The sequence below is a fragment of the Crotalus tigris genome, unplaced genomic scaffold (assembly GCF_016545835.1).
Source record: "Crotalus tigris isolate CLP2741 ecotype Arizona unplaced genomic scaffold, ASM1654583v1 scf7180000018317.730465, whole genome shotgun sequence".
In the NCBI taxonomy this organism is placed as follows: domain Eukaryota; kingdom Metazoa; phylum Chordata; class Lepidosauria; order Squamata; family Viperidae; genus Crotalus; species Crotalus tigris.
Window position 1 is genome coordinate 282,873 of NW_024096938.1, and position 13,597 is coordinate 296,469.

Sequence of the window (13,597 nt, forward strand, 5' to 3'; positions counted from 1 at the left end):
GATGACATAGTTTATTCAAGTTCCATCATTAAGCTTAGTGTACCAACTATATGTAACACTGTGTGAGTATTGGCGCAAGCAAGAGAGTGGGAGGAAACATTTGGTAATAACCTTGCTGATTCAGACTGAAGACTCATTGAATCCGACAGCTTAGTGTAGTGGTGGCGAACCTATGGCACGCATGTCAGAGGTGGCACTCGGAGCCCTCTCTGTTGCCCCAGCCCCGCCTCCCCCCACAACCCCCACAACCAGCACCCTGCCCGGAGGAGAGGCTCTCCCAGGTGCAGCCCACGCAGAGCAGCGCAGCCAAGCACATGGCAGCCGGGCAGCAGGGGCAAGACTCCGCCCTCACGCCCCATCACGTGCAGATGATGCTGTGGGGTGCGGGTGGAGGGCGTGGCCACCATGGCGCTGCAAGGCTGCCTGGGCGATCTGTGGCGAGTGGCCCTATGGGTGGGCAGAGCAGGGGCAGAGGGGGGGCAGTTTTTGGGCACTCGGTCTCTAAAACAGTGTTTCTCAACCTTGACAATTTTAAGGCATGTGGACTTCAACGCCCAGAATTCCACAGCCAGCATTGCTGGCTGTGGAATTCTGGGAGTTGAAGTCCACATGCCTTAAAATTGTCAAGGTTGAGAAACACTGCTCTAAAAGGTTTGCCATCACTGGCTTAGTGTCTGCTGAGAATGTTGGGTTATCTCCCCATCTTTGCAGACCAGCCTAGTTAGTGAGAAAAGTAATATAATGCAAAACTCTACTATGACCCATCTAGAAACTGAGAGATTTTAATTAGTTACGGGATGGAACATAATCACCCTCTTTGCCTTCAACATCTGCTAGTTATACTAGCACTGAACTGAATTTCTTACAACTAGCAGGCCTTGACTGATCGATCAGGAATGGGAGCATGTCATCTTCCAGGCCAGAGTTTTTCTCAATCTTAGCAAATTTATGAAGTCTGGACTTCCATTTCCAGAATTCCCCAGCCATCATAAAGTTGACAAGCGGAGAAATGCTACTCTAGACAGAGCAGCGTGGACTGCTACGAACTGGAGACAAACCAAATTTGGAGGGAGAAAAGTTCCCTACCACTGATGCACAACCCTTTCAAAAAAAAAGTGAACTAGGCCACAATCCGCCTCTGTGAAACTGATCTTGAGGAGGCGGGTATGGAATCTTTCATAGTTACTGACCTAGAAAAACCCCATTATTCTTTCAAATGAGCTTCTGGGGATACAAAGGTTCATTGCCTTGGTTATCCAAGAATGCAAAACACAAAAGGAAATACTGCTCTGGGCACTCAAGACAGCTTTGGTGGCTGAGGAACTCTGGGAGTTGAAGTCCACAAGTCTTAAAGTTGCCAAGGTTGAGGAGCCCTGTTCTAGGCCATTGCAAACATATTTTGGGGTAGAGTTGTGCCAAGTGCTGCAATGACCAACGTAATGAATGTTAGACTGCGGGCAGCGCTGCAGTGATTTTTCAGAGATTATGTTGGCAGACAAAGCAGCAGAAACATTTGAGGTCAGGTTGTACCAGGCCAACTTAAAAACAAAGAAAACAAACCCACACAAAGAGCGCAAAACCAAAATTCTTACAAATAATGTGAAATCATTCTAAGTGCCCCTGTGTTAATCAAGTTATTGCTCTCTTGAACATAAAAAAAAAAAATGCAAACAGAAACAACTGGAATGCTTTGTGGGTTTTTTGTTGTTGTTGTTCTTTTTCCCCTCGATCTGTAGAACTAGGAACTTACCCCTTTCCTTCTCAGAATCATCAATAAAAACTTAAAAGCCTTAATTAACCTGTAGAATCAACTGCTAGAACAGGTCAAAAATCCTATCCGATTCTATTAAATGACAAATATTTTGATAAAGGATATCTACGGAAAGGATAAAAGGTAGCCACAAAAATTATTTTGCTACAGCCAAAAACATTCTTCTATGGACAGCTAATTCCAAACCTTCCCCACTGTGTTACTTATTTTTCATTTTCTGGCTACTTCTGTTAGATCTAGATATACAGCCCCACCTGACTTCTAAAGTTCAACATTGTTTGCCTTTTCATTAATTAATCAAAACAACTCTCATTAGATATTCCTAATGGATCTTTTCTTTCTCTCCATTTTTTTCTTTTTTTTAAAATACAGATAAGAATCCAAGGCACAGAGGGAACAACTCTGCCTGCAAAGAGCCAAGATTCAAACAATATTTTCTCCAGTCTGAGTTACAAGGATTGCTAGATGGATCAGAACTGGTGAGAATATGTATCTGAACATAAGTTGGACTTAACAAATGGGAACATACACAGAAATTAAGGGATCAGGTGACTGCAGCTCTTCCGGATATTCCAACTATGTCCTGAAGGCTGTGATACTTCAAATAAAATAAAATAGCATCAGAAAATCAGGACTCGGGTCCACTAAGAAATTAGGTAAGATTCTTCATGGTGGAATAAATGCTATCTATATGTGACCTGCTCACCACAAAAAAGTACAAATATCCCCCGTTTTGTTACATAATGCATTCATATGTTTAGTGGTCCGCTAATCCAGGTGTGTTGACTTACTTTCAGAACCCACCTTGCTTAGTTTGGTTTTTAATCAGTCTGTGTGTAAATGTGACCCACAGCCACACAGATATATATATACACACCTCCTCAGTCTCCTGGGTGAGCAACTGATGGAGTCTCTGGCCTGGGGAAGTCCAAGCACAATAGCCACACAGTCTCTTAAAATGCCAACGCACAATTTGTCTTCCTGTCATTAGAGAATTATGACCATCTTCAGCCGCTGGATGTCCATTCCTAATTGCCAAATGCGGAGATTGAGAAAGAGCAACAAAGAACAGATCCAAGATTTGGGAAACATAATCTTTAGAGAGGCCTCAAGGGAACTTAACCCACTCAGCTAACCACAACAAGGATTCTGGGAAAAAAAAAAAGATTAATCTCAGTCCATCAAAACATAGGCTTCACAAACTTGGGCCTCCTAATTTAGCAGATGGCTGTAGAGAGTGTTCAATGGCCAGGAAATATCATTCTCCCCTAAAGCCAAAGATTTATTCAGGCAATTTTACACCTCACCTAAATTACTCCACCAAGTCTTTGCATATAGATTGGGAGCCTTCCCCTCTTTCTTCACTTGTGGCCTAGTCCGTGCAATCCAGCTTCTCTCAGTCCAGTATACCCAGATGTATGTGATTCCAACTCCCATCTTCCCCAGGTTGAAGCAAAGGAGGATGAGCGCCATTATCCAGCATACCTGGAGATCCCTGGCTGAGAGGAAGGATTGTGTAGGTGATCCAGAAACAAAGGAAATCAAAACAATGGAATTACCAGGAAGTTCACTCATAATTAAATACAGTTAGATTATCAATAAATAATTTGATAGTTTTCCATACAAAAACATAAGTAATATATACAGGATTTCAAAATACCCCCAATTTCCTGTGAAGGACCTATCTGAGAAATAACCAAGTATCGATATTCTGAAAACCCACCTGGAACGTTCCAAAGCTCTTACCAAAATTCAGCACACTTTGAGCATTCAAACTTACCCAGTAGTTTTTTCTAAATTGGTGTGCTCCAGATGTATTGAACTATAGTTTCATAAATTCCCAGAAAAGCACAACCACTAAAACTGCAGTTCAAGACCCTAGAGCAATGTTCCTCAACCTTGGCTGCTGGAAGATGTGTGGAATTCAACTCCCAGAATTCCCCAATCAGCAAGCTACTTGGGAAATTCTGGGAGTTGAAGTCCATACATCTTCCAGCAGCCAAGGTTGAAGAACGCTGCCATACAGCATTCCAGGCAGGAAAAGACTACTCTGAATCACTTTGAGCTTACAATATCTTTAGTTATATTCAACTGAAAGCAAACTTTCTGAGGCAGCCGAAAGATGACTGAAATCAATCAAAAGGGTCCTACACTCTTTATAAACAGAAATAAAGGAAGTTCCCCAAGACACAGTTATCTCTATCTTCCCTTCCAATGGGAGCAACCTGTTAAAACAACGGGATTGGATAGGCAAACAGCGGATTCTCTCGGTTGTGGATCTTCTCGTGTCTCTTATGGTGGGAGCTGTGGCTGAAACATTTGCCACAGAACCGGCAAGCATAAGGTTTCTCTCCAGTGTGGATCCGATGGTGCTGGACCAGGGTCGATTTGTCAGTGAAGCAATTCCCACACTCGGAACACACGTATGGCTTTTCACCGGTGTGGATTCTCTGATGTCGAAAGAGGTTAGAACTGACGTTGAAGCTCTTCTCGCAGATGTTACACTTGTAGGGTTTCTCCCCCGTGTGGATGCGCATGTGCTTGATCAGGTCAGCGTTGTGGCCGAAACTCCGCAGGCACTCCGTACACGTGTTCAGCACTTCCGCTTTCTGTTTCGCTTTGGGCTTCTCGTCAACAGCACTGGCATTGGCCCTGTCCACCGGGACGCAAAGGTCTTGCGGCTCTTCCACCGGCTCCTTCGAATGCTTCTTCTTGTGAGAGCTGCGGCTGTAACTTTTGCCACAGTCAATGCACTCGTAGGGCTTCTCGCCTGTGTGGATCCGTTGGTGCTGAGTCAGGTTGGACTTGTCGTTGAATCGCTTGCCGCAGTCGAGACAGATGTATGGCTTTTCCCCGGTATGGATTCTCTGATGCCTGTTGAGGCTGGAACGGACAGAAAAGCTTTTCCCGCACTCGGAACACTTGTGTGGCTTATCATCGCTTTGGACAGGCCACGGGCTGATCAGGCTGGAGTTCTGGATGAAGACCTTCCCACATTCAATGCAGATATCCGGGATCTCTTCTGTCTGGGTACCCCGATGCACCAAGAAGGCTTTGCGTTTCTTGATGGTATGCACTGGTTTCACGGGCCATGCCATAGATGGCATTTTCTTGTCCCTTGTTTCAGAGCCACGGGCTTGGCTGTGACCGGGGCTTAAGCTTAGCATCTTAAGCAATTTTCTTTTGGTCACCAGCTGTGAGCGAGCATCCTCAGGACTAAAGTTCTCCTCCATATGGCTCATCCTGTGACCTCCTCTCACCTGGTTGGGGAGTCAATATGTTGTAGGTTTAAGGTTGGAGAATTCACACAACAGGAAAAACATCTACATTTTAAGCCTGCCCCACCCTCCCAAATGTAAGCCCACAGCATTCATAGTTGTTCTCATATCTGGAAAAGCTGCATTCCTGGAAAATTTTCTGTGTGACTTATTATCTTCTATCTTCCATTTTTTAAATCATTTTCTACCAATTCACCTACTTTTCTGTTAGACCTAATTTATCTACCGACTTGCAACACAAGCTACTTCTTCAAAAAGTACACACTGAACGATGTAAAAAAGACGCTGAAACTGTCTAGAAAGAGTACAGAGAAGAGCAACAAAGATGATTAGGGGATTGGAAGCTAAAATATATAAGGAATGGTTGCTGGAATTGGGTATGTCTAGTTTAACGAAGAGAAGGACGAGGGGGGACATGAGAGCAATGTTCCAATATCTCAGGGGCTGCCACAAAGAAGAGGGAGTCAAGCTATTCTCCAAAGCGCCTGAAGGCAGGACAAGAAGCAACGGATGAAAACTAATCAAGGAGAGAAGCAACCTAGAACTAAGGAGAAACTTCCTGACAGTTGAACAATTAACCAGTGGAACAACCTGCCTCCAGAAGCATTGAATACTCCAACACTGGAAGTTTTTAAGAAGAGACTGGACAGCCATTTGTCCGAAATGGTGTAGGGTTTCCTGCCTGAGCAGGGGGTTGGACTGGATGACCTCCAAGGTCCCTTCCAACATTATTATTATTATTATTATTATTATTATTATTATAAAATCCACAGGACTCCTACCAATTCTATGCAGGAAAATCTATGCTACAAAGTTCAAAGAATAACCATGCTCTATCAACTAAAAATAACCTGAAAAACTTACCTTTGGAGTTCTTGGTGCTCTCTGTTCTTGGTTATTTGCTTACAGAGACGTTTCATTACCCAACTTGGTAACATCACAAGACACAAGGAAGTTACTTAGTTGCATAACGAAATGTCTGCAAACAGACGAAATTCAGAGAATACCAAGAACCCTACAGTTCAACTCTGAGCTACAGATATTTTCTCTTATTGGATTTTACCTGTCTCTCTATGGCCATTTAAGTATTTTATCCCTAGGAAAACTGCTTGGGATGCCACAGTATTTTGAAATTTGGAATGCATGTGCTAATTTATATGATCCCCCTCCCATTATTTTACTATGTTAACAAATGTTACCAATAGCACGATATATGTGTGTAAGACAAGGTTGGTTCAGTAGGATAGTTAGAAAGTTTGGGTTTTGTTCCACTTTTCTTTTTTACACATAAAATAATATTCTGAATTTAAAATCCTGCATTCCCTAGAAAGAGTCAAGGGGACTGGATGGGTGTTACAAACATTGGAGGCTGGACCAGCTTCTGATGTCAGGAAGCAGCAATTTACAGTACTTATAAAGCCAGACATATTTGTCTAAGTTTAGGCTGAGCAGTCCTTAATGTCCTGTAACAGTTAAAAAAAAAACACTAATAAAATGAGACACTTCCCATTCAGGTAGATCTTCTGCTAGGAGCCAACGTTTATAAGCTCTACTTCAATTCTTCCTCAAACAAACAATCAAGCAAAGCACATCCTACACTGGACCTTATTCCAAAACATTTCATTTACTCAATACATAGACAACGGTCGTTTTTATTAAGAAACAGGAAGACATCCAGAATACAAAGGCTTCCACTCACACCTGCTGTCACTAAGAAAACAGGAAGACTAAGCCTATAGTATAATAACATCTATAAGCGACAGTTTGCATTTTGCCCGGAATGGGAGAAGGGAACACAAGACAGTTCAGAAAGGAAAGGTATTTTGCGTATGCTCAGAGACACTATGCTTCCTCGCTCACTCGTCCTGCCTTCCCACCCTCGGGGGGGGATGGGGAGATGATCCCGCCCTGGGTAGCAAGGCAAAGACCTGCAACTCGACGCGCCGCTCTCCACCCGATTCCACTCCCGGGGGCTTGGCGGGGACAATCTACCTTGTGCTCCCGGACGCCCGAGCTCATAAAGGCGGCAGCGGCGGGCACCGTGTCCCGCGGAGGGCGCAGACGGGTTGGCGGGGGCGGAGAAGCCACGGAGCCGCTTTGTGCCTCGCGAAATCGGGGTGCAAAAGGTCCGCGCGCCCGCCTACATCGCCGCCGCGCGCCGCCGGGCTTCGGGGAAGGGCGCGAGAGGAGCCCCGAGCGTGCAACTCGCCCGCCTCGTCTACAATGGAAGAGCAGGAGGAGGAGGCGGCTGCTTGCAGCCAGAGCTACCTCTGACCCAGGAAACTCAACGCTGCCAAGCGACCCCGTTCAAACAAAGCCAAAAGCCTCCTGATGCAAACGCCAGAGCCCCCTGCTGGACGACGGGGGATCTCGCAGCGGCCTGCTGGGAACTCCCTGCCTCAACGGCAGAGCGAGCGCCTTAAGGGCTTCTGAGCTTGTGCAGAGTGTGTTTTGAAGCAGGGTGCTTTCCTACCAAAGGCCTTCCAGTTGTGAGAGTATGTGATCGGACGCAGGGAGGTGCGGTTCTTGAAAATTCCTCTTTGTGTTCACGCAACCCACAAATTAGTCAATTGTGTGTGAATACAGACTTTGGAAACAGGGTATGATTGAATATAAACTGTATAATTAATATGCGATTGCAGCATCACGCATTCCTTACATTTGAGTAAGGAAGCCATTTGTACGTTGTTGTACGAGGGCCACTACGGCTGTTGTAAAACGTTTCACAGTGTAAACATTGTTTAGCTTCAACTGATAGAGTTTACATATTGTATGGGATGATTTCTCCCTCCCCGCATCCCTTATTTTTCCCAGGTCCTTGGTTTCTGAGTGCCATTAATTGCAGTGTTATGCATTAATTTATTTGCATTTTTAATGGTTTAAATTATTTTAGCCACTTTAAGTACTTTTTCAACAATATATTTACTGAACGAATGAGCAAATGAATAATTGCCAATAAATGTTACAGGCTTTTTAAAAAAGCTATAAGATTGTGCCTCCCTATTTTCGTATTCCACAGACATATGTATTTTGATGCATAATGCATAATATAAGGTCCTGGAGAAATGGTCACCGTTTAAGTAGCCATCAGAGGAAGAAGTCGCTTTTTCTGCAGAAACCTAGTGTTGCTTCAGATCATGCTAGTTTGTGGATTTATTGGGCTGGGTTTTTGCTATTGCTTTTATGCCTTGAGACCTAGGTATAGAGGATATAAAACCATGTACTATTTGAAATAAAATATTGCATCATTCAGTACACATTTTTAAAAGTGGCCATGGGTACTGCAAAAACTCGCAAGAAAGTGATATGCATCTGTCCTACAATTTCCAGTTTTTGGGCACTTGGTCTCTAAAAGGTTCACCATCACTGGTCTACCTGGTAAGACCAAGATCAGTCTTGCAAGTCTGAAACTATAATTCTCTCGCCAGGTTTTTTACTGCCCGAGAAACTAGGGAGGGTCCCTTTCGAGTGTCTTGCTCCACTATCTCTGAGCTGTGGTCTATGCTCCTTCTTACCTGACCATTCCCTAGGCCAAGGGTCCCCAACCCCTGGTCTGTGGACTGGTACCAGGCTGCGGCATGCCAGCAACCGGGCCTCACAAATAAGAAAAGCCCCATCTGTGGAGTGCAGGCAGCACACAAAACCTTGCTCCCTCTGGTCCGTGGAAAGACCTCTCTCCACGTAACCGGTCCCTGGTGGCCAAAAGGTTGGGGACCTCTGCCCTAGGCAGCACCTCCCCCCCCCATCTCCCAAAGTCTTTCCCACAAGCCATCACAGAGAGTGCTTTTAGACCTAAAAGGTTGTTATTGTAACCTTACAGTAAGGTAGTGTTTAGTATTCATGGTTTTGGTTTCTTGTCTGGGCTACCTCAAAGGGCTGACACATACTGACTGCACTTATGGAGCTTCTCTCCCAGGTGAAAATTTTTGCCACAGTCAAGGCATCTGTAGGGTTTGTCATCAGAATGGATCTGCCAGTGGTTGACCAGGCTTGAGTTCTGGCTGAACATTTTTCCACATTCAGAAGTTTGGTTTCTCTTCTGCCCAAGTGCCCTGGTGTATGATAAAATTCTTGCATTTCTTTATCCCCCCAAAGAGTTTTTCCTGGCCTTCATCTTCTCCTGCTTTAACATTGCTGTTGTTGTGCCATAACTACCTGATATCAAGACTGGTGGTCAGCATCACATTGATTTTTCAGAGCCTTTGCAATGAGCCTTCAATGTCCCAGTGTTTATCCTGTGTGATTTGTTCTTATCTAAGGAAGCAACATTTCCACTAACCTGAATAATTGGAAATACACCTTTAATATATGATCTGCCCTAGCTCAAAAATACTGTCCAGCTGCTTTCAACAAAAGAGAAGCCCTCTTTGCATGCTCCCACAAACAGCTTTCTGAAGCTTGATCAGAGAGACAGACAGGTGGAGGGGTGGAGGGGTGGAGGGAGGGAGGGAGGGAGAGAGAGAGAGAGAGAGAGAGAGAGAGAGAGAGAGAGAGAGAGAGAGAGGATAACTAGATTGCATGAATTCTTTAAACTTCAGGCCTTTTATTGTTGTTTTTAGGATCTCATTCACTCCAATCACAACTTTTAGACCTTCCCTTGTCTCTTAGCCCATACTCTTTTCCTTCCTATATTTGTTCCACTATTCAATTCTGATTAGTACTCTCATTAAACTACATCAATATATTTAAATAGTGATTTCAGCTATCTGTCATGGCTTTGGTCTATTGAGACTTTGACATATTCTATCTTTTTAGTAAGATAAAGTATAGAGTAGATTATTAACCTCAGTCGTACTGTTTTGTATGCAACATTCTCTGCTAAAGATAAGAACAATGCTAGTCAATCAAATCCCAGTTTTATCCCATCCATGCTCATGTTGCTCTGTGAAAACCAGCATTGTTAATCTAGAGATTAGCTTGCAAGCCCACAAATTCTGAGATGCGTGCAGTATACTTAGATTGATGCCGGGTACTTCTAAGTTTATCTAGCTTCAATAAAATGCCTTTTGAATAATTTCCCAATTTACAACTATGCAGGATTTCAAGTATAACCTAAATATCCAAACATCACCAACCATTCCCTTTAATGTGATAACCCCAGGCAGTAATTGCTAGTAAGCACTATCAACACAACGCAATTAATACATCTCCTTCAAAATATATTAAGACCTGGGGAACCTTATTCTAAAACAAGAAGCTACAACAGTTTCCCCTCAATTTAGCACTTCCAAATATGCAGTTCCCATCACCACTTGATCCCCTTTTCATCTTCTGCATTTTCTGAATATCAGAAACAAAAAACAACAACAACAAACCATGGCTGAAAGAGTGAGCAGTCATTAAAACAAACCAATACTTTATTTCGTTTGAACAAAATGTACAAAGGTGCTTATATTAATGTTTCCCGCAACATTAGCTTGGAAATTCTTCCTACTGCTAAGCATCAAGGGAAGGAACTCATTCTCTTTTTCTTGCCACAACAGTCCAAAGAACTCTCTACTTCTTCCCAGATTTTTTAATCCCGCCTCCAGCTGCAAAAAAATAAAGGGGGAGGGAGAGAGAGAAGTATCACCAACAGATTTAGACAGACAGCACTAGACAAAAGAATCAGACCTTATTTCTCAGCCTGAGCTTTAAAGGTAAATGCTGCCTCTAATTGAGCTCAATTGCTCACGGGTAAATGGACATGATTATATAATGTTCTTCAATTTACTTCAGAAGTGATTTGCCGCTGCCTCCTTCTCAGATGGTTTTATGACCTGATAATCTCTATAGAAGATTATTTCTATGAATCCACCTTTTTTTGGGGGGGGGGTTTTCTAGAAATGGTGCAATGTTTTCTACTGCCTTTCCTTTTAGGATGAAAATACTGCACATTTGGAAAATATGCCATGTTGACTATCCAGGTTATATTCAGACAAAACATGCTTCCATCTAGAAATGATCAACTTAATACCTTGAACATGCAAAATAAACCAGGAAGTTCTTTAAAAGAATTCAGGAAGTCTTTAAAAGGTAAGAAAATTTTATCAAGATACAATTAGAAAGATTTCTATATTACTTAGCTTTATCATCCAATAAGTTCCAATGACCAACCCAATTAAAGAATATATTATTACTCTATCCTAGCTTGGTGCTATCTAGATGTGTTAGTCTACATCATACTGATTGGCAACAATACTGTATCAGCCACACATCCAAAAGGCAAGGGTGGGAAAAAAATACTTTATCCTATATATTTACATATAGGTTCCATTACTAGAATAAATATAGTTTCACAAATATGTTAAGAAGTTTGCTTAATTTAGGAAGGGTCTACCAGCTAAGATTCCAGATGAAAACAAACTAGAAATTCTACTGTAAAAAGTGGCAAGAGGAATATTTTCTTTGTCCCCCTTCAAGTAGAATATATATGTATACTCCACTATATTCCTTTTTTTAAAAAGTTCCTGAGACAATTCAGTGATCTGAAAATGTGAGTTCAGCTGGGTCTCAATTCAACATATAATTAAATGTTTTAAAACCATCTTCAAAATAAGACATTAGCCCATCTTCCAAAGTGTACTGGTGTTAGGAGCAGTAGCTAATAGTTGAGGCAACTGCAGTAAAAGTAGAGGTATAGATATGGGCCATGCCAATGTACATTCAATAAATCTTATTCACCAGCAGCATACTATCCCATGCCATACAAAGGACATAAAGATCAACAATAGTTAAGACCCACAATATATCAGGAGTCTACGACTTCTTCAGTTGTTGGGTACCATTGTTTGGTGTTACAGGCACCAAAAAAACCTTAAATGTCCAACATCTCATGTAATTCACTAATTCATACTGAACAGCTGACATGATACAATGCTCAATCTGTTGCTTCAGGTTTCATGAGATTTTTAGCAAAAAGTTTTGTTTCATTTTAGGTCTTTATAGGCTTTTTGGACTTTCTTCAAAATGAAAAACTGGTTAATTGAAACATTTTTTATATGCAGAGATTAAAATGATGTGTGTCCAGGTCTTGTGATTCACCACTAATTTCATGAGAAATCCTATTTCCTTATCCTGAACTCTTCTGTAGCTACACTGCTAGATTTGCAGGGAATTTAAAAGAAAGCAACTTATGCAGGGAATTTAAAAGAAAGCAACTTACTAAGAGGGCCCTTGCCAGCAGCTTTTGCCTTCATCTCATCCAGTTTCTTTTGCTGCTCCTTCTGCTTCTCCTTGTAAGCTTTATCTTCCTGTTAAGATATTTACCAACTAGAGTTAAAAATGGACACCAAGCATTGACCATCTTCTTAAATCATGCAATCTCACCAGAAGCCCCAACCTCCTCCTTCCGTTCCCTCTCACTTTTTCCCCACCTCATCTAATTCTTTCGACTGCTTCTTGGGTTGCTTCAAGGGCTTTTTCTTTCCACCTACAGCAAAGGAGAGAGTATTAGACCACAGTGCAACCTGGCATCCTCTGTCATTGCTGGGATTCCCAGAATATTAAATAGTGAGAATTCTGGGATTTGAAGTTCCGGCATACCTGGAGGAACTGTTAGACTAGTAGTGTTTCTCAACCGTGACAATGTTAAGGCATGTGGACTTCAACTCTCAGAATTCCACAGCCAGCATTGCTGGCTGTGGAATTCTGGGAGTTGAAGTCCACATGCCTTAACATTGTCAAGGTTGAGAAACACTGACTAGAGGGTTTTTAAAAAAGTCTTACACACCCAAACTAAGGACCTTCTCCAGGTGGATTCGACTGAACACTCCTATCACACCCATCCAATATAACCCTAACAGCTGGGCATGATAGGGCTTGGAGTCCAAGAAATCAGGAAGCCAGATTATAGAAAGGACTCAGTTGAAGCCTTCTCCCCCACGCATGCACCATAGGATTTACAGCAGGTTCTCCCTCTCCCAAATATTTGCACCCCAAAGCCTCTCCCCTTCTCCCCCCCAGAGACCCCTCCGCTTCTGCCATCAGGTCCCCCGCAATCCCCCCACCCGCTCTCCAGCTTTTTCTCCATTATAACCCAGCCATCACGAGGCGAGCATTACCTTCGCGTCCCGACATGGCGCTTCCACTGGCAGGCGAAGGCGCTTCTTCCTACCTTCCGCTCGTCTCGCAAGAAAAGCCACCGGGGGATAACCCAGAAACCCACCGCTTAGAAACGGAGTTCAAATAGCGACTTCCGCCTGCACCCGTGACGGCGCAGCCATTGGCACTGAGGGGAAAAGCAAGCTTAGAGATAGAAATGGGGTAGAGTGACCCAAATTGTTCACTTCCGGAAATGGGTTAGCAAGGTGATAGTCCTCTATAACAAACATATTGGTGAGGAGTGTATATGTCCGTAGAGTGTGTGAAAAAAAGTATGGTGAGAGAGAGAGCATATTTATGTATACGATGTGATACATTTTATAATATATATTTTTATTTTTTATATAATTTATGTGATGTGACACACATGCATGGGGCACAGAGAGTGCATGTGTATGTATGTATGTATATACGTTGTTCGTCCATCGATTTCGATGAGGACCTTGACATCTTGTAGATTATGGGC

At 42.9% G+C, this 13,597-nt stretch overlaps 1 protein-coding gene and 1 long non-coding RNA gene across 2 annotated transcripts; both read right to left on the bottom strand.

Annotated features, from left to right (window-relative positions):
* Positions 1 to 597: 597 nt before the first annotated feature.
* LOC120311111 (zinc finger protein OZF-like) lies at positions 598 to 7,941 on the bottom strand. Its single transcript, XM_039350277.1, has 2 exons — positions 7,042 to 7,941; positions 598 to 5,031 (listed from the first exon to the last, which is right to left on the bottom strand). Exons 1-2 carry the CDS (start codon positions 7,066 to 7,068, stop codon positions 4,000 to 4,002), a joined length of 1,059 nt encoding a protein of 352 aa, XP_039206211.1. The 5' UTR covers positions 7,069 to 7,941; the 3' UTR covers positions 598 to 3,999.
* Positions 7,942 to 10,383: 2,442 nt separating this feature from the next.
* Positions 10,384 to 13,274, bottom strand: LOC120311113. Its single transcript, XR_005557527.1, has 4 exons — positions 13,092 to 13,274; positions 12,405 to 12,460; positions 12,194 to 12,281; positions 10,384 to 10,580 (listed from the first exon to the last, which is right to left on the bottom strand). It is a non-coding gene; the product is annotated as an uncharacterized LOC120311113 (long non-coding RNA).
* Positions 13,275 to 13,597: the final 323 nt, after the last annotated feature.